A 22128-nucleotide genomic window follows, 5' to 3' on the forward strand; every position below is an offset into this window, starting at 1 on the left:
AAATTTATTTTTAATTTTTGTGAATCGAATTTATATTTTTATAAAAATGGAGAAAAGCACTCAATCTTTAGAACTATAAGCCTACATGGATTTGAATAGTATATATATCTACATAAAATTCCATATTTCCATAACATTTATTATTATTGTTATTATTATTATTTCATATAACAAAATGCATTTTCTTTTTAAAAATTAATCTATGTTAAAATTTTTATATCTTCTATTATGATATTTAATATTGTCATAATATGTTCATTATTATTACTTACAAAAATAAAGAAATAAGTTTACCCAAAAAAAAAACCTCAGTTATACTTGAAATTTGTTAAACTTGTCTGAAGTAATAAAAATAGAACAATAAATTTTGATTAAAATAAAAAATTGCCTTTGCTTTTACGAATTAAAATAATAAAATATATTAAAAAAAAAAAAAACCCACTAATGTTTCAATTTGGTCAAAGCTGGAAACAGCGAGTAAAAGAAATCAACTTGTTTCTTCGCTGTGTATAATATGCGAACACTTTGCAGAGTAAAGTTTTTGGAGATCTTCGCTCTGACGCAAGATCTCTCTTTGCCTGAGATCTCAGCGATTTTGCTCGCATTCCGTACAATCGCAGTAACGGGTCTCTTCTAGATCTATATCTCTATTAGATCCACTTTTTAGATCAAATTTCCCCCCAAAAAGGAAAAAAAGTTTTCACTTTTTCTCCACCATCTGTTACCACGCTTCTGTGATTTTCTTCCTCGGCAAACGCTCAAAAAGTTTTTGCAGATTGAAGGGGTTTTATAATGGATTTGCGTTTCATTTTCCCCAGAAGAAGCGCTTTATCTGTCTTCCTTCTCATTCTTCTGCTCGTTTTCACCGTCTCCGGTCAGGTGGCTCTCCCTTTCCCCTATGTTATTGTCTATAAGTAGAAAAAGAACAAGGTTTAGCATTTATACTCATATTGATAAAGATGAATTGCAGGATTCTTTGGTGGAAAATGAGGAAGAATTAACCAATGGATCCAAAGATCTGAGCCGTCGCAGCAAGGTAAAGTTTCGTTTTTTTCACTCCCTCTCAACAATATGTTTGGTTGCTGAGAAGATTTATGAGGAAAATAGAGAGAAAATTTGTTATTTTTTATGTGTTTCCTTTCACCTAATTCGTTTTTGTGCTGTAGAAAGTCATTATTTTTTTTTGGTTTACCAAAAAAGAAGAGGATTTTGATATAGCTATTTTGATATTTGAAGCCCGTCTCAACTGAACGAAAATAAAAAAGAAAAATTAGTTTAATTTTCTTCCGTGGGTACAGCCCAGTTACTGCTTTGAGATGATTTTTTTAATGGTTTTGATGTAGTTGTGTGTGTTAATGTCTATGTATAGATCAATTTGAGAGACCTTGAGAGGGATGCTATTGGAGACAAGAGTGATGTCGATGTTGTTGCTTTTGGTCTGAACGTGGACTCTGGTCTTGGAGTTTTTGATGCGTTTGTAGCAAGCTTTTCCATGATTATGGTTAGCGAGGTATGTGAATGTACAATTTTCAATATCATGAATGACTAAGGACTACAAGTAGTTGCTTATTTAAATTGTTTGAAAATTACAAGATATTGTATTCTTCAGTTTGTATTATATTTATTTTTATTTCCTTGACAATGATGCTGCTAGATTGGAGATGAGACATTTATAATAGCAGCTCTTATGGCAATGCGACACCCTAAGTCAATTGTTTTATCCGGTGCACTTAGTGCCTTGGTTGTAATGACAGTAAGCAATTCATACTCTCTCTCATCTGGCCACTGTTAACAAGCATCACATTCTGTTTTCTTTTATGTTTATTCTCTCTTATCGTGCTTCTAATGATGCAATGCATCCGCATACTGTCATTATGGAATGGTTTCAGCAATTATGGAGCACTTGGTGCTCTTTCTCTTATTCTTGAAGTAATTAAGATTAAAGTTGTACGCGTCAATTAGGTACTTTCCACTGGGCTGGGTAGGATTGTGCCAAATTTGATATCCAGGAAGCATACAAATAATGCAGCTACAGGTACAATGCCCATTCTTTCTGATATGCAGTCCTGAGCAATTTTATTCTTGTCTGTCTAATTACATGGTTTTCCAAATCATGCTTATCTGGTCTGGACATGATATTTTGTTATGTGATTTTGAGTTGGGTTATTAATTTTCATGCTTTAAATTGCCCAAATTTTTGTTATTGAGCCTTTTTTCCTACGGATTACGTTGTTGTTCATGTAAGTCAATTTAGAGTATGTATATTGACTGCTTCCTGGTTAGTGATTACCAAAATTTGAGTCATATGTGGTTTTATGTTCCTTTTTAAGACTTAGATTTTACATTGCACTATATTGGTTGTGCTTTACATCCTGCACACAAATGTCGATATTATGATTAATATTATGATTGTTCTGGCCCTTTTAAAGTTAAGATGAACCTCCACACTGCACTTTCTTTGATTTACAGTCCTCTATGCATTTTTTGGATTGCGGTTGCTTTACATTGCTTGGAGATCAGATTCAAAAGCATCCCAGAAAAAAGAAATGGAAGAAGTATGTATTCTGCACTAATCTATCAAATCACTTTTTGAATGACGGTGTCTTTAGTCTGCACATACAAGCACTTAAGCTTCTTCTATTTTTTCGGGTCTAATTCGGTTTGTCACTGAACTTCGTACTAGGTTGAGGAGAAACTCGAGGGTGGTCAAGGAAAGACAAGCTTTAGGCGCTTCTTTTCCAGATTTTGTACACCAATATTTTTGGAGGTATGCTTTTTGCATTGATTATTTGTGCATTCTTTCTCCTTAATTTATTTTAGTTTGCTGCTTATGGACCATAACACATTTATTGTAATTTCTTGCTGGGGAGATGTGTCATTTAGAATTGGTTTGTGCAGTGAGACGTCTATTCATTTTTCTTGTGCATTCTTATGTTGACTGACATTGTTGTATTATGCTCTTTTGCAGTCATTTGTTTTGACATTTCTAGCCGAATGGGGTGATCGTAGCCAAATAGCAACAATTGCTGTAAGAGACCATGTTTTTCCTCTTTTAATGTATAAATTTTCGTTAATATTTGGCCAAGAGAAATTCTCGTTGCTGAAACTGTAACTGAATTTCTCCTTTCAGTCATTTGGTGGAGACATATTTGGGCTTCAATTAACTTTGTTTTAATACCAATAACTTTGATTCTGCAGCTGGCAACACACAAAAATGCAATTGGAGTTGCTGTAGGGGCAACGCTGGGACACACCATTTGTACATCCGTGGCTGTAGTTGGGGGGAGCATGCTGGCGTCCAAAATCTCCCAAGGCACAGTAGCTACAATTGGAGGCCTACTTTTTCTTGGATTTTCCTTGTCTTCCTATTTCTATCCTCCCATGTAAGCGTGATGTTGTAGGCTAACCTGATTCTTTTGGAGCATCAATGCTCTTCACTTCAGTATTTCCTTTCGTTTTTGTTTTTTTGTGTTTTTTTTTTTTTTTTTTTTTTTTTTTTTTTGGGTCTTTTTGTTACTCATTCCCTGCAAGTCTGTGATAGGATAGGTTCACTACGAACTGGTTAATGCCATATTTTTTGCTTATTCATTTGTAAAATGTTAGCATTTATAGAAATATATTAATGGCTTTCCTCCAAATTTTACTTGCACTTGTTAACCTTTTATTTATTATTATTTTTACAATAATGTTTATTTACATCATTTATTGATAAATATAGTCATAACAAGCACTGCAATTTTCCCAGCAGTTAAACATGAAAACAAAAGAATTTATCCAAAAAAAAAAAAGAAGGAAAAGAATGAAAAGAGACCGATGAAAATTGGTTTTGATTTTACCAAAATAGCCAAGTAAAACCAAAATGATTAGAAATGGTTTACTTGACATGAAAATTGTCCTGCTTCTGGTTCTAAAAATCAAAGGGACTGAAAAGATGGCCTCGAAAATGATTTGCTTTCAGTTATCTTAGAACGCCGTTCATCTCCTTGCTTTCCAGAGATGCGAGTTCCATCACCGCTTGGCCCACTCATCCCGGCATCTCTTAGTTTTGGAGTTGGCTTCTACTTCTGAACCATATTTTTTCAGCATCTTGAGCATATAACAGGTTTACCCCACATTTTTTCACGTTCACGTTGCTCAAGCAAACAGGGTCTCTCTGTTCTACTCTATCTTGCACATGAGAAATGAAAGCATTTTCAAAGGAAAGAAGGACATGCCTCAGATGGTGGCAGCAAGTTTTGGATCTATGGAGGGGGAGATGGTTTGGATAGCGATCAATGTAGATGCAGTGGCAAACGAGGAAACATCCGCAATGGCAGAGCCTTAAGGCTCTGCTATGGGTGTCTAAGGTGGCAGAAAATCAAGAATGGTCTAATGTGTTGTGGTGGTCAGATGCCCAAAATGTGATTAGGCGAGTATGCACTTTTGAGGAACCGTGTGTGTGGGATTCCTGGTGGTTGGTAAAATCAAGTTGTCGTCTAGTGAGACAAGAAGACAAACACAATTTCTACTTGGTAGAATCTTGACTGTTTTTGGTAAATACGTTGTATTCTGGAGTTACTTTTGCATTTACATTTACTTATCAAACACGATATCTGCACACATATGTTATGAAATGAGATTGAAAGAAATGAAAAGCTCCCAAAAAGAAAGTAGTTGTCCTGCAGATCCCTCAAGAAATATAAGAAGACTGATTATGAAAAGTAGAAGGTCAAACAGAAAAAAAACTTTGCCAAGTCCTACTACAACCCAGTTTCTATTTGTCAAATTGTTTCTTTTACACTTCACACCCAATAACCACAACAAAAACATTTATAGAAAAGATCTTGTTAACTATAAACCACAAATTAACATTCACAGCACATACAACAAATTAACAGCTGCCAAATACCAAAACACACTGTTTTATCCACATATTATAACATACATTAATTACATAGCTTTAACTTCTTGCCAATAGCACACCATCTACTAACACATCCTATGAAAAAGATTTTCTTTCAAATTCTCTTAGGATGTGGTTCATCTCCTTCCTTTTCAGAGATGAGAGTTCCATCACCATTCCCTTCAAACTCATCTCAACATCTCTTAGTTTTTGAGCTGTCTTCTACTTCAGAATCAGATTTCTCATAAGCTTCAGCATATAACAGGCATACCCCACATTTTTTCACCTTCACATTGCTAAAGTTGACAGGTTCGGATCTAAGAGCTTCATGAATATCATCCACAGGGTTGAAGTTAAATGATGCCTCAGACAAATTTTTTTCCTTCTTTTTCTTTTACAGCATTAATATACAAACGCAAGTCATACCACATCAACACATGGTCCGAGTTGATTACTCTGGTTCTACTCTTCCCCCGACCCCAACCATACAAACAACAGTTTGATTCATAGCTTTCGCCTGAGTCTGATTTGAACTGGGATTCACAGCGAAAATGCAAATCCCATTCTCCGGTGCAGTTGTTGAATGAAACAACCATACATACTGCAAAACCAAGGAAGTTTATACATACTGCAAAACCAAGGAAGTTTATGTCACACCAATTTGGAGGAAGCTTGATATGTATTGATGACCCCTCATTCTGGTAGTTGAACCATTTTGGAATTTCATTTCCCTGCCAGAGAATAGTAACTGAAGGCGTTCGACGAGATTCCTGAATCATTGACGTGTAAGTCATCAAATGATATGTTTAAGTCTGAAAAAGGACCATCTGCTCTGTTATAGAACAGAGGAATTCACACATTCATTTCTAACTATTAAGACAGTGATAAAGTGAGGAACATACATAATTGTCATCTTTAAGCAATAATGAAGCAGTTGCGCTGCGCACGATTCTGAGCCTTGCATCAGTCACTACGTTGCTCCATCCATTTTGATCCAAATTCAGGCAGTTAGAAAGTGCAAATTCCTCATAGCGATTACGAATTTGATATTTGTCCAATCTGTCTGTGAATGCAGTCCTTGAAACACTTTCCAGTGATGCGCATCCATGTGCATCAAAGTTATAAATAAGAAATGGAAGCTCTGGTAAAGACTGAAGTCTCTTGCAATTGGATAAGTTTAGATCGTACATCCCGGAAACTTGTTTGAGGCTAGCAGGTATGGTTTCAATCATGGTTCCACTTAGATTTAAGCTTTCTAATGAAGATAAGCTAATGAGGTGATTTGGGATTTCAAACAAATTACAATCGCTGAGATCAAGTACAACCAAAGAGCACAAACCGGCCAACATGGGAGGCAGCTTTTCAAGTTTTATGCAGCTGGAAAGGACTAAAGACGATTCAGGTTATAGAGGCTATCAGGGACAAACTCAAGGTTTTCACACATATAAAGCAGTAATATTTTAAGGCCAACTAGATTTTCAATGGATGAGGGAAGCTCTTTGAGGGCTGTTTGATTTAAATTAAGAAACCTTAAACGTTCCATAGGTTCCAAGATTTCAGGGAAGTTCTTGAGATTTGAGCAACCAGAGAGAGAAATATTCCGGAGAGATGTCAACTTAAAAATGCTAGTTGGGAGACTCTTAAGCTTTTTGCAATTATCCAAATGAAAAGTATCAAGAGCAGACAGGCACTCAACTGATGAAGGAACTACTTCTATGGCTGTCCCACCCAAACGTAAATCCGTTATATATCTTGGAAGCTCTGGAAACTTATCAAGAGAAAAGCAGCCCCGTAAATTAAGGAATTGAAGGGAGTTCATCTTACAAGGTCTACTAGGAAGGATTTTGAGGCTTTTACAGAAATTCAGCCCCGTAAAAATGGAGAAAATTACGCTTTCCACCATGCATGTTGTAATGGGAATATATTAAAAATGACGAGCAAGTGTGTTTTATTTATTTTATTTTATTATTATTTTTTTAATAATTAAAAAAAAAAAAAAAAAAAAACTAGAAGGTCAAACAAGATTGTGTGGGGAAAATTTTATTGGCAAAGATTTGGAAGGATATCCATCCCAATAGAGATATCCAAGAGCATCAGTAACAGACCGAAGGTTTTGAGGAAGGCAAACATAATACCTAACAGTCAGATGTAATTCAGAATCATAAAATTTGAGCAATCAGATGTAATTCAGAATCATAAAATTTGAGCAATCTTAGGTTGTACATCTTTGAGAAGGCTCCATGACTCAAGTCTAACGTTCTAAATTTAGACTTGCCTAGAAATATGCCTTCAGCTGCTGCAGTTCTCTGGTAATCAAGACAAAAGTACGTAAATAAGAATCAACTCATAAAAACATGTTTATTCAAAAACCAGTTTGTGTGTTCTGTGCCTCTTACTGTTTTATATTTCAAAACATGATAAGCATCGTCTGCAATCCATAACCTACTTCGTTTCCTGGCTCTTTAGCAGATTGTTCTTGAACAATTGTCCAGCCCATTTCTTGTATTAAGTCATTCATCTGCAGACTGTTGTCCCTTATCATTATGAGTGACATATCATTAAGAACTCTTAATCCCACTTCCACATAGAAACCACATGCTTCTATTATTCTTTTTGCATAATATTTCTCCTCCAATAGGTATAAACATGCTTTATCAAAAAATATATCTAATGTGTCATCTTCTAGTCCATCGTAAGTTATTCTCAAGACATCTGAATTGCCTTATGAGGAAACTTTTTCAGTTTTTGCAATGCACTTTCCCATTCTTCTTCCGTCTTCTGATAAAGGAACGAACCCAAAACTTTAAGAGCTAATGGAATGCCCTTAGCATAGTTTATCACTCTTCTCGACAATGTTGTATACTCTATTGGTGGAGAGACATTTTTGAAAGCATTCAAACAAAAGAGATGGAGAGCTTCATCAAAGTTCAATTCCTCAACCTTGTACATTCCTTGTGCTCCAACATTTCTAAGCACTTGCACATCCCTAGTGGTAATAATGATTCTACTTCCAAGGCCAAACCGATCATTCGCTATTGCTAGAAATTCTAGTTGGCTTATATCATTCACATCATCAAGAACAGCGAGAACTCTTTTCCGACGAAGCCTCTCTCTATCAAAATATCCTATAGATGGGGCGCCATAATTCATATTTTCTTCATCCAATAATCCCCAAAGAAGTTTATTGCGTAAATGATCTAATCCATGTTTCTCTGATTCTTCCCTAACATTTGCAAGAAAGAAGTAACCTTCAAATTGAGAAGAGAGTTTGTTAAACACAACATCAGCGAGTGTAGTCTTGCCTATACCACCTATGCCCCAAATACCTATAATCCGAACATCTTGTGAACCAATGCATAATAGTGATTCAATTTGCTCAATCTGTCTGTCAATTCCAACCAAACCTTTTAAGTCACTAGAAGTTTCACGGTTCAATTTGTTCAAAACATCTTTCACTACAGCCTCAACCAATTCAGATTCAATCCTATAAATATGGAGCACATGAACATGATATGAGTAAGTAAGAATAATAATAAAATTCAATTTTCGGAATCCATATATATATATATATATATTGCCACTACAAATACATGCTTTAGAAAGTTAATCAAAATTAATATAGTACCTGATAGTGGCCGAATCAAAGCCAGATAGATTGGCAGCTTGAGCCAAAGCATCTTTCCACTTTTGAAGCTTCTCCGAATTCCCCATGAAACGAACTTTGTGTTCATCAAAAGCAGTAGCATAACTCTGCTTCTGTTGCCGTACACTTGATGGATCAATTTTGTAGAAAATGGGTATCACAAATTGTGCAATTCTTCTCTTGCAATCCATTATATGCACCAATTCATCCAAACACCATGGTGAAGCAGCATAGTTTTCAGAGAAAATGATTATGGAGAGCTTTGAGTCCTCGATTGCTTTGAGAAGGACAGGTGAGATTTCATCTCCTTTCTCAATTCTGCAGTCTATGTAGGTCTCCAATTTTCTCCTTACCAAAGCACTATGAAGATGGCTGGTGATACTATCACGAGTATCAACACCTCTGAAACTCAGAAATACATCATACTTAGAAGAAGAAGCCATGGCTGTTGTACATACACGGCTCAAAAACTCAAATTAAAAAAATGGAAAGCTTTTATCTATATGATGGTGTATAATGAGAAAGTCTTTGGCGATGAGAAGGAGATGAGAAAAGGGTTACAGAGGCTAATTACTTCTGTAGTAAGAAAAAGGCTGGGTACCTACAACCTCCATCTCCATGAACCACACAACAGTGTACAGGGATGAAAATTCTGCCATTGTCAAAGGTCATCCCAGCAACGCAAATAATTCAACGCGTTGTAGTAGTTGCAGTGAAAAAAGGATCTAGCGGCCCCCACCACAATTAATGTCTTTTTAATCTTTTTCTGGAAAATATCTATATAATATTCTATACCAAAATTAGTGTACACTGCGTGTATTTGTGTGCTTTTTATTTTTGGTTTGTTTACTCATTTTCGAAGCAGGGCTTTTTTTCAAAGAAATTGTTTTTTGATTATCATTTACGAAAAGAAAATAAAAATGCAGGTCCAATGGGGGGCTAGATCAACTTAACAAATTAGTGTCATTATAGCCATTATATATATATATATATATACACACCATGGACTAATAAAATATTTATTATAAAAAAATAAAAATAAAAAGGACCAATAAAATAGTGTTAAGTTATGCTTTTAGAGTATGAAAAGGAGGAAAAAGTCCGTTACACACTTTCCACGAGGCATCTTTGAAGTTTCAAGCACGTAAGGAATCAAAAAAAAAAAAAAAAAAAGGAAAAGCAGAAAGAAAAAGGAAAGGGTGTTGTTATTAATATACAGCCGTAATTACAGCTTAAGGTCTTACAATTATCAGAATCTGGGATTTTTTAGCAGCTATGCTTTTGAACTTTAATTTGCAAATTATACCCTGTATTTAACATTAATTACCTACATGCTCTGAACTTAAAGAACTGTTGAACCAATGCCCCTCCGATATAATAAACACAGAGTATATGATTTGAAGTGTATACGTTGTTAAGAAATATGCTACACTTAGCTAACAGTACATAACAACTGGATACAACAATAATGCTATAAAAATATATCAACATTATTACTTTATCACAACTGCACATGGTTAATTATCTCCATTACCCCTCAATAAAATAAAGAAGACAGGCTATGGAAATTAGCTGTCCTGCAGATCCCTCGAGAAAAACAAGGAGACAGGTTATGGAAAACGGGAAGGTCAAATAGAAAAAACTTGCCAAGTCCTCCTAGAACCCAGTTTCTGTTTGTTAAATTGTTCTTTTAAACTCTCACATCTGTAGCTTTTTACATAACAACCACAACAAAGACAATTACTAAACTTATCTTACTAACTACAAACCACATATTAACATTCATGGTACATAAAACAAACAAGCAGCTGCCAAATACCAAAACACACTTTTTTATTTACACATTACAACAGGCATTAACTTCATGCCAATAGCACCACCAATACCATGCACTAATACATCCTATGGAAAAGATTTTCTTTACAGGATTCTCTTAGGATGTGGTTCATCTCTTTCCTTTTCATAGATGAGAGTTCGATCACCATTTCCTTCAAAGTCATCTCGACGTCTCTTATTTTTCGAGTTGTCTTCTACTTCTAGACCAGATTCCTCGGAATCTTCAGCATATAACAGGCATACTCCACATTTTTTCACCTTCACATTGCTAAGGCGGACAGGTTCCAATCTAAGAGCTTCATTGTATGTAAGAGCTTCATTAGCAACATCCGCAGGATAGAAGTTAAATGATGCATCCGTCCAATTTTCTCCTCTTTCTCTTACAGCATTAAGATACAAACGCAAGTCATACCACATCAACAAATGGTCCGAGTTGATTTCTCTGGTTCTACTCTTCCCCCAACCCCACCCATACAACCGACAGTTTGATTCATGGCTTTCACCTGAATCTGCTTTGAACTGGGATTCGCAGCTAAAATCCAAACCCCAGTCTCCAGTGTAGTTGTCGAATGAAACAACCATACATACTGCAAAACCAAGGAACATTGTGTTACACCAGTTTGGAGGAAGTTTGACATGAACTGAAGACCCCTCATTTTGATAGGTGAACCACTTTGGGATTTCATTTCCCTGGCAGAAAATAGTAACTGAAGGTGTTCGACGAGATTCCTGTATCATGGATAAGTAGATGTTAAGTCTGAAAAAAGTAGCATCTGCTCTGTTAGAGAACAGAGGAAGTCACATTCATTTTCCAAGTATTAAGAAAGAGACAGAGTGAGGAACATACATAATTGTCATCTTTAAGCAATAGTGAAGCAGTTGCGCTACGCATGATTCTGAGCCTTGCATCAGTCACTATGTTGCTCCATGCATTCTGATTCAGATTCGGGCAGTTACATAGCATGTATCCCTCGTAGCGGTTACGAATTTGATATTTGTCCAATTTTTCTGTGAATGCAGTCCTTGAAACACTCTTCAGCGATGTGCATCCATGTGCATCAAAAGAATCAATAAGAAATGGAAGCTCTGGTAAAGAACGAAGTCTTTTGCAATTGGTTAAGTTAAGCTCGTAGATCCCAGAAACTTGTTTGATGCTTGCAGGTATGGTTTCAATCATGGTGCCACTTAGATTTAGGTTTTCTAATGAAGATAAGCTAATGAGGTGATCTGGAATTTCAAACAAATTACAATCACTGAGATCAAGTACTGTCAAAGAGCGTAAACCATCTGACATGGGGGGCAACTTTTTGAGTTTTATGCTGCCGCAAAGGATCAAAGTTTCAAGCTGATTCAGATTATAAAGGCTATCTGGGACAAACTCAATGTTTTCACACATATAAAGCTGTAATATTTTAAGGTGAACTAGACTTTCAATGGATGAGGGTAGCTCTCTGAGAGCTGTGTGACTTAGATTAAGAAACCTTAAGCATTGCATGGGTTCCAAGATTTCCGGGAAGTTCTTGAGATTTGAGCAACCAGAGAGAGAAAGACGCTGGAGAGATTTCAATTTACAAATGCTGGTTGGAAGACTCCGAAGCATTTTGCAGTCTTCCATTTCAAGTATAACAAGACCAGAGAGAAACTCAACTGATGAGGGTAGTACTTCAATGGCTGTTCCACTCAAACGTAGGTGTTTTATGTACCTTGGAAGTTCTGGAAACTTATCAAGAGAGAAGCATCCCTGTAGACTAAGGAACTGAAGAGAATTTAGCTTACAAGGGCCGCTTGGAAGATGTTTGAGACTTTTACAGAAGTTAAGGTCCAAAAGAATAAGTTTTTCCATTGACCAAATTGACGAGGGAATTTCTTCTATGTCAGTCCCATGTAAATATAAGAATTCCATATTCTTAGTTATGTCCGGAAGATGCTTAAGTTTTGAGCAGCCTCCCAGATTCAGAGAAGTAAGCTTGTCAAGACATTTGAAATATGGAGGAATTTGGACCAAACTTTTACAAGATTCAAGGTCTATACTCTCAAGATTTGGACTGTTAGATAGATCTGGAATTTCAATCAGATTCTTGGAGTTGCGAAGATTCAGCCTTCTTAAGTTCTCTAGATTCTGTGACAAATTAAAGAGAATTAGAAAGTTGCTTGTACTGTAATTAATTAATACAAGAAAATATATTTTTGCATATTTACCTGGACTTTAGGCCAAAGGCGCTCAACTTGGCTACGAGGAATTTCGAGTTCAACAAGATTGTGGGGAGAAAATTTTGGTGGCAAAGATTTGGAAGGATATCCATCCCAATGGAGATATCTAAGAGCATCAGGAAGAGACTGAAGGTTTTGAGGAAGACAAACATTACACTTCCCAGTCAAGTGTAAGTCAGAATAATAAAATTTGAGCAATCTTAGGTTGTACATCTTGGAGAAGGCTCCACGACTCAAGTCTAACTTTCTGACTTTAGACTTGTCTAGAAATATTCCTTCAATTGCTGCAGTTCCCTGACAATCAAGATACACAAGTGTAAATCGGAATCAGCTCAAAATTTTGACATTAAAGACATGTTTATTCAAAAACCACATTGTGAGTTCTGTCTCTTACCGCTTTATTTTTCAAAACATGATAAACATCGTCTGCAATCCACAACCTACTACGTTTTCCTGGCTCTTTAGCAGATTGTTCTACAACAATTTTCCAACCCATTTCTTGTATTAAGTCATGCATCCGTAGCCTGTTGTCCTTTATCGTTACAAGTGACATATCGATAAGAATTCTTAATCCCACTGCCACAAAGAAACCACATGCATCTAGTATTCTTTTTGTGTAATCTTTCTCCTGCCCTTGGTAGAAACATGCTATATCAAGAAATATATCTTTCGTGTCATCATCTAGTCCATCATAACTTATTCTCAAGACATTTTGAACTGTTTTGTGAGGAAATTTTTTCAGTTTTTGCAATGCACTTTCCCATTCTTCTTTCGTCTTCTGATGAAGGAATGAACCCAAAACTTTAAGAGCTAATGGAACGCCATTAGCATAGTAAATCACTCTTCTAGACAATGTTGTATACTCTTCTGGTGGAGACACATTTTTGAAAGCATTCAGATAAAAGAGATGGAGAGCTTCATCAAAGTTCAATTCCTTAACCTTGTATATTTCTCGTACTCCGACATTATTAAGCACTTGCACATCTCGAGTTGTAATAATGATTCTACTTCCAAGGCCAAACCGATCATTCGCTATTGCTAGAAATTCTAGTTGGCTTATATCATTCACATCATCAAGAACAATGAGAACTCTTTTCCGACGAAGCCTCTGTCTATCAAAATATCCTATAGATGGGGCGCCATAATTCATATTTTCTTCATCTAATAATCTTGATAGAAGTCTATTTCGTAAATGATCTAGTCCATGTTTCTCCGATTCTTCCCTAACGTTTGCAAGGAAGAAGCGACCTTCAAATTGAGAGGAGAGTTTGTTAAACACAACATCAGCAAGTGTAGTCTTGCCTATACCACCCATGCCCCAAAGACCTATAATCCGAACATCTTGTGAACCGATGCATAATAGTGATTCAATTTGCTCAATCTGTCTCTCAGTTCCAACCAAACCCCTCAAATCACTTGACACCAAACCCTTTAAGTCACCTGAAGTTTCACGGTTCAGTTTGTTCAAAACATCTTTCACTACAGCCTCAACCAATTCAGATTCATTCCTATAAATATGGAGCATACAAACAGGATCTGAGTAAGTAAGAAATATAATAACTTTCAAGTTTCAATATATATACATATATATATATATATATATATATATAGCCACTTTGTAAAACGTTTTAGAAGGTTAATTAGAATTAATATAATACCTAATAGTGGCGGAATCAAAGCCAGATAGATTAGCAGCTTGAGCCAAAGCATCTCTCCACTTTTGAAGCTTCTCCAAATTCCCCATGAAACGAACTTCGTGTTCAGCAAAAGCAGTGGCATAACTGTGCTTCTGTTTCCGTACATTTGATGGATCGGTTTTGTAAAAAATGGGTATCACAAACTGTCCACTTCTTCTCCAGCAATCCATTATATGCACCAGTTCCTCCAAACACCATGATGAAGTTGCATAGTTTTCAGAGAAAATGATTATGGCGAGCCTCGAGTCCTTGATTGCTTGGAGAAGTGCAGATGAGATTTCATCTCCTTTCTCCATTCTGTAGTCTATGTAAGTCTCGATTTTCCTCCTAACCAAAGCACCATGAAGATGGCTGGTGATATTATCACGGGTATCAACACCTCTGAAACTCATAAATACATCATACTTGTTGTTCTGAGTCAGAACAGAAGAAGCCATGGATGTTGTTATACACAGCAAAATCCACAGCCCCGAAATACTCTAAATTAAAAATGGAAAGCCTTTATATAATACTTGACTAAATATTCACAATGAGAAACTTTAGGCTATGAGAAGGAGATGAGAAAGGGTAACAGAGAGGCTGACAATGTTAGCTGAAAGTATTCTAAAGAAGATGAATTAAGCACCTCCATTGACCACAAGAAGAAGGGAATGACTTTTGCCACTGTGATGACTTTTGTGAAAGGGCATGACACTGACACACAAAATAATTCCACGCGTTGTAATAATCTAGCAGTGAGTAAAGCGGAGGTGGTAGCAGCCCCCACCACAATTAGAGCACTCTCACCTTTTTCCATGACAAGATTTATACCATTTGCATGTATTTTATAAAAATGTATTTTATTTTATTTTATTTTTTTTATTAGGATATAATGCTTGTAATTGATTATCATATTTAAGCATACAGGATTAATTTAATAAGCTAGGATGTTCATGTTGTTTGGTTTAATAAATATATATATATATATATAATTACCAAAGGGAAAAAAAAAAAAAAAAGAAGAAGACGCGAATATGTATATATGTAAACCATGGACTAATTAATAAATTGTGAAGTTATTAGCGCAAGAAAAGAGAAAAAAAAGTCGGTCATCCACTTTCCACGATGCACCTTCGATTTCAAGCATTCAAAGAATCCCGGAAAAAAAAGCGAATCCCAAGAATAAAGCAGAAAGGCTTAAAAAAGAAAAAAAAAAGAAAAGAGATAATATTTATTCAGAATTATAGGTCAAGGTGTTTACATTTTATTTATTTATTTAGCATAATCATGGCATTTACAATTCTAAGACTGTTTTATAACAATTTTTTTTTAAAATTTTTTTTTTCTGGTGAAAGGTTTAATAAATTTGTTTTTGTTTTTTGTTTTTGCAAATAGGAATGTTTTAATTAATTATTAGATTGGGAAAGGTTTAATTTTTCATTCTTTGATTTTTTATTTTTTTTTCCTTTTTTTGCTAAAACATACGTCGAATTACTAGATCAGGTTTGCAGAGGTTAAAGTTAGATTTAAGGACATATTTAAGCAATCAATATAATATGATTAATTTAAAGCATCAATATCCACAAGTTGATTAGTTTTAATTAGAAGCATTAATTAAAAGAAGTGTAACATTAATGACACTGATTGGAGTTGATAATAAATGATATATTATTATTATTTTTTTATTAATAGGTATTTCGTTAATGAATTAAGAATATTTTAGAGGATAGGACAAAGTTTTTCTCTTCTAGCGAAATGCGGGCAAATTCTCTCCAATAAGAGCCTTTACGTGTATCCACAAAACTCTTGGCTAATTTTTAATTTTTTTTTTATTTGTAAATATATTCAATTCTGGGGATAATTTCGTATGTTTATCAACACATAGAAACTCTTGGGCTTAATAGAAGGCTAAATCATAAAACTTTGTCCATCTTTTAAATCCTTGTTTCCTTCTTCTTCTTCTTCGTTTATTTTTATTTTATTTATTTTTTAAAAAAAGTGGCTAATTATTTGCGGCCATACAATACCCTTTTTAATTTTAATTTTTTTTTCTTCCTTTGAGTGATACATAGAAAATCACTTCCATGCCTATTTTTCTTTTTTTCTTTTTTATTTTTTTTATTTTTTAGTGTCAGCTAATTCATAAATATGTTGTATAAAATTACTAAAAAGAAAAAAATTGCCAAGTGAGTTTGGCTCCAATAAAATCGTTTTCACTTGATCACAGTCATGCAAGCGGGATCCGCTGCTTTTTTATTTTTTCGCTTAGAACTTTCTTTAATAAATTCATTGTTCCATTTACGTATACAAGAAAACGGAGGATTTTTTTAACCCAAAAAATAAAAAAATAAAAAATAAAGAAAGAAAACAGAGAATTTTAGTACCAGTAACTTTTGTCTAAACTGAAGAAACAAACGAAATGTAGTGCAAGCAGTCACTGGAAATTGCTTTCTCTTTTTACTCTCTTTGGATGTGGTTCGTCATCACAGTCTCCTTCTTCTTCTTCTTCTTCGGAGCTAACAAATAAATTTGTTGCTGCTGTTGTTGTTGTTTTCCTTCTTCTAATTCTGAGTTCACACTCATTTTCTTCTTCTTCTTCTTCTTCGGAGCTAACAAATAAATTTGCCGTCGTTGTTGTTCTTCTTCTTCTTTTAAATCTGAGTGCCCAATCATCATCTTCTTCTTTTACTCTCTTTGGATGTGGTTCGTCCTCACCGTCTTCTTCTTCTTCTTCTTCGGAGCTAACAAATAAATTTGGTGCTGTTGCTGTTGTTGTTGTTGTTGTTCTTCTTCTTCTAATTCTGAGTTCACACTCTTCTTCTTCTTCTTCTTCGGAGCTAACAAATAAATTTGTTCTTCTTCTTCTTCTTCTTCTAATTCTGCGTTCACACTCATCGTCTTCATTATCTTCTTCTTCCTCAGTATAACTACCAATTATGCTTCCATTTAATTCAAATCCATCCTTTTCATCTTCTCCTTCTTCTTCAGTAGAGCAGAAAATCAAACTTTGATGGAATTCAGACTCATCCTCATCATCTTCTTCTTCTGAATCAAAGTTATCAATTACAGTTCTACTCAAGAATTCAAATACATCATCATCATCATCAAATGCGTCTCTATTAAAGAATTCAAATATATTAATATCTTCTTCTTCTTCTTCATCATCATCATCATCATCATCATCTTCATCATCTTCTTCCTCTTCTTCTTCTTCTTCTTGTTCTTCTAAAATGGCCTTCTCTCCATCTTCTACATATAGCAGGCGTATCACACAGTTTTTCACAGTGCAACAGCAAACATGTTCATCTCTATAATAAACATGAGGATATAATTAAAACTCAACTTCTGTGATGTCTTCATTGTTTAAAGAAGTGGTGTACCAAATTGATTTAACTCCATCATACAGATCATAGTCATACCACTGGAACACATGATCTGAAATGACTTTTCTGGTATCACCCCAAACCTTGAGAAAACAATCAAATCTATGGCTTTCACCACAGCTGGTTTTGAAATGAATTCCACACTTTAAATAGCTATTTGCCATGTTTTCATCCTTATCCTTATCATCATCACCATCAAAATTAGCCACAATGCAAATTGCAAAGCCCAAGAAGTTGTTGTCATTAAACCAATGCAGAGGAAGCTTGATATTCACTGAAGGTCCTGCTGTTTGATACATGAACCACTTTGGGATTTCGGACCCCGGATAACAAACACATACTGAAGGTTCTTCAAACACATGGCTTGCCTACACCAAAAAAAGTTCATTAATTAAGAAGGAAGATAAATCTCACCATGATTAATTTGTTCAAACTACATATTCATACATTTTTATTGAAGTACTCTTTTGCTAAAGCAGCTTTACGCCAAATTCTTAGCTCTGCATCAGCCATTATATTTCTCTTTGCTGTCTGATCTAAGTTCAGGCAATTGAAAAATTTAAGCCCCTCCTCTTTCCTTGCATTCCATAGGTGATCCTCCCAATATCGTATGAGTTCGGTTCTTGAACTTGCCACAGTTTCTAGTGATGTGCAATCATCTGCATATAAAACTTGTAGCACAAAGGGAAGCTTTGGTAAAGATTTAAGCCTCTTGCAATTGCTCAACACAAGGACATTCAGAAAAAAAACTTCTTCAATGCTTTTAGGTACTCTCTCAATATTGGTTCCACTCAGATCCAAAGTTGTTAGTGACAGTAACGAATAACTTCTGAAATCATCCCTGTCACTCAGATATAGTTGTAGTGGCAATGAAAATGGCCAATAACAATACAAAGGAGGCAATCTTTCAAGCTTTGAACAGCCGGCAAATGAAAGATATCCAAGTTTGGATAAGTGGGAGATTCCAGCCGGGACAAACTCTATGTTTTCGCAATAAGAAAGACTTAAATATTCAAGTTCAATTAGACAATCAATTGACGAGTGTAACCTTTTAATTGCCGTTCCATCTAAGCAAAGATCCTCTAAACTTTCCATTGGCTCCAAGATTTTGGGGAAGCTTTCTAGTTGTGAACAACCCCCGAGAGAAATAGTTTTAAGAGACTTCAACTTGCAAATGCTAGTTGGGAGGCTCTTGAGCCTTTTGCAATCTCTAAGATACAAGTAAACGAGACTGGAGAGACACTGAATTGATGAAGGGATTACTTCAATTGCTGTATTACTCAAATTTAATTTACTTATATTCCTTGGAAGCTCATGAAACTCTGTAAAAGATGTGCAATTACGTAGAGAAAGAGAATTCAAAGAGTTCAGCATAGAAGCATCGCTTGGAATATCCTTTATGTATTTATAGCCATCAAGATGGAAGGTATGGAGTTTGTGAAGAGACCAAATTGATGAAGGCAGTTCTTGTATTTCAATCTCACTTAGATCTAACCTCTCCATACTCTGTGGTATCTCTGGAAGATTTTTAAGATTACTGCAAGATCTCAGATTCAATGAAGTAAGCTTGTCAAAATCTTGAAAATACGAAGGTACTTCATTCAAACATATACATCCCTTGAGTTTTACTCCTTCAAGATTTGGAGCCAGAGAAAGATTTGGGATTTGAGTTAGTTGGGTGGACCAACTAAGGTCGATATGTTTTAGGTTCTCAAGTTCCTGTAACAAAGAAAAATATTTTTTTTTTTTAAAATAAAGAAAAAAATAAAAGTAAAGCCATGAATAGCTTAGCCTAAGCAACTTTTTATAAGCACTAATTATTCAAGCATACCTGAATTCCATCCCAAAGTTGCTCAGCCTGGCTATGAGGCATGTTGAGTTCAACAAGATTGTATGGACTAAACCTTGGTGGCAAAGATTTCAAAGGGTATGCCTCCCAATGAAAATATCTCAGAGCATCAGGAATAGACAAAAGGCCTTTTGGAAGGGTAACTTTACACTTCTCAGGATAAGTCAAGTCATAATTATTATATACTTTTAGCAATCTTAGATTGTACAGTTTTTTGAAGGATGAACTTCTCAACTGTAGCTGATCTCTACCTTTAGACATGTCTAGAAACATGCCTTCAATTGCTTTAGTTCCCTGACATATCAAGAATAAAAGATAAATGAATCCAATATATGTAAATTTCTCAAAATATAGTAAAGACATCTAAAATGTGTTTAAACAACTATGCTGTACTTACCAATCCGTTTTTTAATACGTGGTATATGTCTTTAGCAATCCATAGTCTACCATGTTTCTCGGGTTCTTTAATGGATTTATGTCTAACAATTTCACGACCCATCTCTTGTAGCAAATTGTGCATTTTTACTGTTTTATTTACTATTGTTATTAGAGACTTATCAACAAGAACCTGGAATCCTATTTCCGCAGAGAAACCACAACCATCTTGTATATTTCGTACATGATCCTTATCTTGATCTTCGAAGAAACATGCAATATCAAGAAAGATCTCTTTCTGATTTTCATTAAGTCCATCATAACTCATTTTCAACACATTATGAATTTCTTTGTTTGGAACTGTTTTCAGTTCATCCAATGCACTTTGCCACTGTTCTTTTGTTCTGCAACATAGGAAGGAACCCAAAACTTTAAGAGCTAATGGATTACCATTAGTATACCTTACCATCTCTTTTGACAGATCTATAAAATCTCTACTTGTTGGTGAGTCATTCCTAAAAGCACATTGGCAAAAGAGCTTAAAAGCTTCATCCCAATATAATTCCTCAACCTCATATATCTCATCAGCTCCAATGCTTCTAAGCACTTGCACATCTCTGGTTGTAACTATGATTCTACTTCCATGGCCAAAAAGATCATGTGCTCTGGACAAAAGTTCTATTTGGTTGTCCTTCATATCATCAAGAACAACAAGAACTTTTTTTCGACGAAGCCTCTCTTGAACAAAAGTTGACCTTATGGATGGTAAGCCTTTCTTGGAATTTTCATCCTCTAGCAATACAGAAAGAAGTTTTTCTTGGAAATAATCAGGTTTGACATATTTCTTTGCTTTTTCCTCAACATTACTGAGAAAGTAACAACTCTCAAACTGAGAAGACAACCGATTAAATACAACATCAGAAAGTGTTGTCTTTCCAATGCCACCCATGCCCCAAATACCTACAATTCGAACATTTTCCGAGCCATTAATGCATAGTAGTGACTCGACTTTCTTGATACGTTCTTCAATTCCAATTAGACCCTTTAAATCACTTGAAGATGCATAATTCAATTTCTTCAAAACATCCTTGATAATTGCTTCAACTAATTCAGACTCAGGCCTAACATACATGGAGGAAAAATAATAGTTTTTAATAAGAAAGAAAACAGAACAAAAAAAAGGAAAAAAAAGAAAAAGAAAAAAAGGTTTTTGCTTGGAATACAAGTTAGAAAACATCACCTAATTTTCTTGGAATCAAAACCGGACAGATTAGCTGCTTCAGTCAAAGCAGCTCTCCACAGGCTCATCTTATCTTCATCAAAACGTTCTCCTAGTTTAGATAATCCAGCTGCAATACTTCCTTTCTGTTTCCGAACATGTGATGGTTTTATGCGATAAAATACAGGAACAACAATCTGTCCAATTCTTTTCTTGCAATCCATTATGTGCAACAGTTCATCTAAGCACCATGAGGAAGAAGAATAGTTTTTCGAGAAAACGATCAGAGAGAGTTTTGATTCCTGTATTGCTTTGAGAAAGACTGGAGAAATTTCATCTCCCCTCTCGAGTCTTTAATCGATGTAGGTCTCAATTTTCTTCCGATCTAAAGCAGCATGAAGATGGCTGATAAATCTTTCTCTTGTGTCTTCACCTCTAAAACTAAGAACCACATCATATTTGGAATCCATTCTCAAATGATCCTTCGAGTCCACAAACTCAGAACATCCAAATTAACTCCAGCTAGCTACCCAATTCCTTATAAAGACAACAAAATATGTTATGGCAGCTAGCTTCATTAATCAAAGCATATATTTCCATATCCATTATTCAGTACAAGGACTGATTAAAATATATATATATATATATATATATATGAATATTTGCATATTGTAAAGCGATATATGCTAGGTAGCTAGCCACGTTGTTGCATTAACGAACGTGACACATTTGGACATACATACTTACATGTTACTACTTGTGTCTCGTAATCAACGACGAGCATAGCAATTTGCCTTTTTTAGAAAGAAATAAAAAAATAAAAATAAAAATTTTATAATTTAAACGTCAATTAAGATTTAATAACATCATATTGATTCAATTGAGGGTATATATTTCTTTGTTTTGGAATGAGTATATATATATATATATATGTTATCCAAATGATTTTGCTAGTATAAATTATATTAATTCATATTATCGAGATGGTTCATGGTTTTATCCCCTTTTTATGTTATGAAATATTTTGTGAAAAGAAAAAAAAAGATAAAAAGTA

At 34.9% G+C, this 22128-nt stretch overlaps 5 protein-coding genes across 6 annotated transcripts; 1 reads left to right on the plus strand and 4 right to left on the minus strand.

Moving 5' to 3' along the window:
- The first annotated feature begins 473 nt into the window (after positions 1 to 473).
- LOC107412386 (GDT1-like protein 4) lies at positions 474 to 3643 on the plus strand. The gene is made up of 9 exons (XM_016020153.4): positions 474 to 879; positions 971 to 1036; positions 1370 to 1510; positions 1655 to 1753; positions 1963 to 2035; positions 2470 to 2555; positions 2684 to 2767; positions 2969 to 3028; positions 3199 to 3643. The coding sequence occupies exons 1-9, from the start codon at positions 793 to 795 to the stop codon at positions 3385 to 3387; spliced, it is 885 nt and encodes a 294-aa protein (XP_015875639.2). The 5' UTR covers positions 474 to 792; the 3' UTR covers positions 3388 to 3643.
- LOC132799640 (disease resistance protein RPP2B-like) lies at positions 3456 to 6872 on the minus strand. The gene is made up of 2 exons (XM_060812005.1): positions 5785 to 6872; positions 3456 to 5652 (listed from the first exon to the last, which is right to left on the minus strand). The coding sequence occupies exons 1-2, from the start codon at positions 6229 to 6231 to the stop codon at positions 5248 to 5250; spliced, it is 852 nt and encodes a 283-aa protein (XP_060667988.1). The 5' UTR covers positions 6232 to 6872; the 3' UTR covers positions 3456 to 5247.
- A 146-nt stretch (positions 6873 to 7018) lies between these two features.
- Positions 7019 to 9244, minus strand: LOC107412388 (disease resistance protein RPV1-like). 2 transcript variants are annotated; one of them, XR_009634464.1, is made up of 3 exons: positions 8508 to 9244; positions 7279 to 8366; positions 7019 to 7188 (listed from the first exon to the last, which is right to left on the minus strand). XR_009634464.1 is itself a non-coding variant. In XM_016020155.4 (2 exons), the coding sequence occupies exons 1-2, from the start codon at positions 8966 to 8968 to the stop codon at positions 7586 to 7588; spliced, it is 1242 nt and encodes a 413-aa protein (XP_015875641.2). In that variant the 5' UTR covers positions 8969 to 9244; the 3' UTR covers positions 7019 to 7585. The 2 variants fall into 2 exon arrangements, 1 of the variants encoding a protein (XP_015875641.2); XM_016020155.4 differs by having other exon boundaries at positions 7019 to 8366.
- A 905-nt stretch (positions 9245 to 10149) lies between these two features.
- On the minus strand, positions 10150 to 14948 carry LOC107412387 (disease resistance-like protein DSC1). The gene is made up of 5 exons (XM_016020154.4): positions 14231 to 14948; positions 12967 to 14080; positions 12561 to 12866; positions 11209 to 12480; positions 10150 to 11090 (listed from the first exon to the last, which is right to left on the minus strand). The coding sequence occupies exons 1-5, from the start codon at positions 14704 to 14706 to the stop codon at positions 10446 to 10448; spliced, it is 3813 nt and encodes a 1270-aa protein (XP_015875640.3). The 5' UTR covers positions 14707 to 14948; the 3' UTR covers positions 10150 to 10445.
- Positions 14949 to 17576: 2628 nt separating this feature from the next.
- On the minus strand, positions 17577 to 21667 carry LOC112490673 (disease resistance-like protein DSC1). The gene is made up of 5 exons (XM_060811831.1): positions 21096 to 21667; positions 19878 to 20976; positions 19463 to 19774; positions 18079 to 19350; positions 17577 to 17999 (listed from the first exon to the last, which is right to left on the minus strand). The coding sequence occupies exons 1-5, from the start codon at positions 21296 to 21298 to the stop codon at positions 17580 to 17582; spliced, it is 3306 nt and encodes a 1101-aa protein (XP_060667814.1). The 5' UTR covers positions 21299 to 21667; the 3' UTR covers positions 17577 to 17579.
- Positions 21668 to 22128: the final 461 nt, after the last annotated feature.

This window comes from Ziziphus jujuba, chromosome 10, assembly GCF_031755915.1.
Source record: "Ziziphus jujuba cultivar Dongzao chromosome 10, ASM3175591v1".
Taxonomy (NCBI): domain Eukaryota; kingdom Viridiplantae; phylum Streptophyta; class Magnoliopsida; order Rosales; family Rhamnaceae; genus Ziziphus; species Ziziphus jujuba.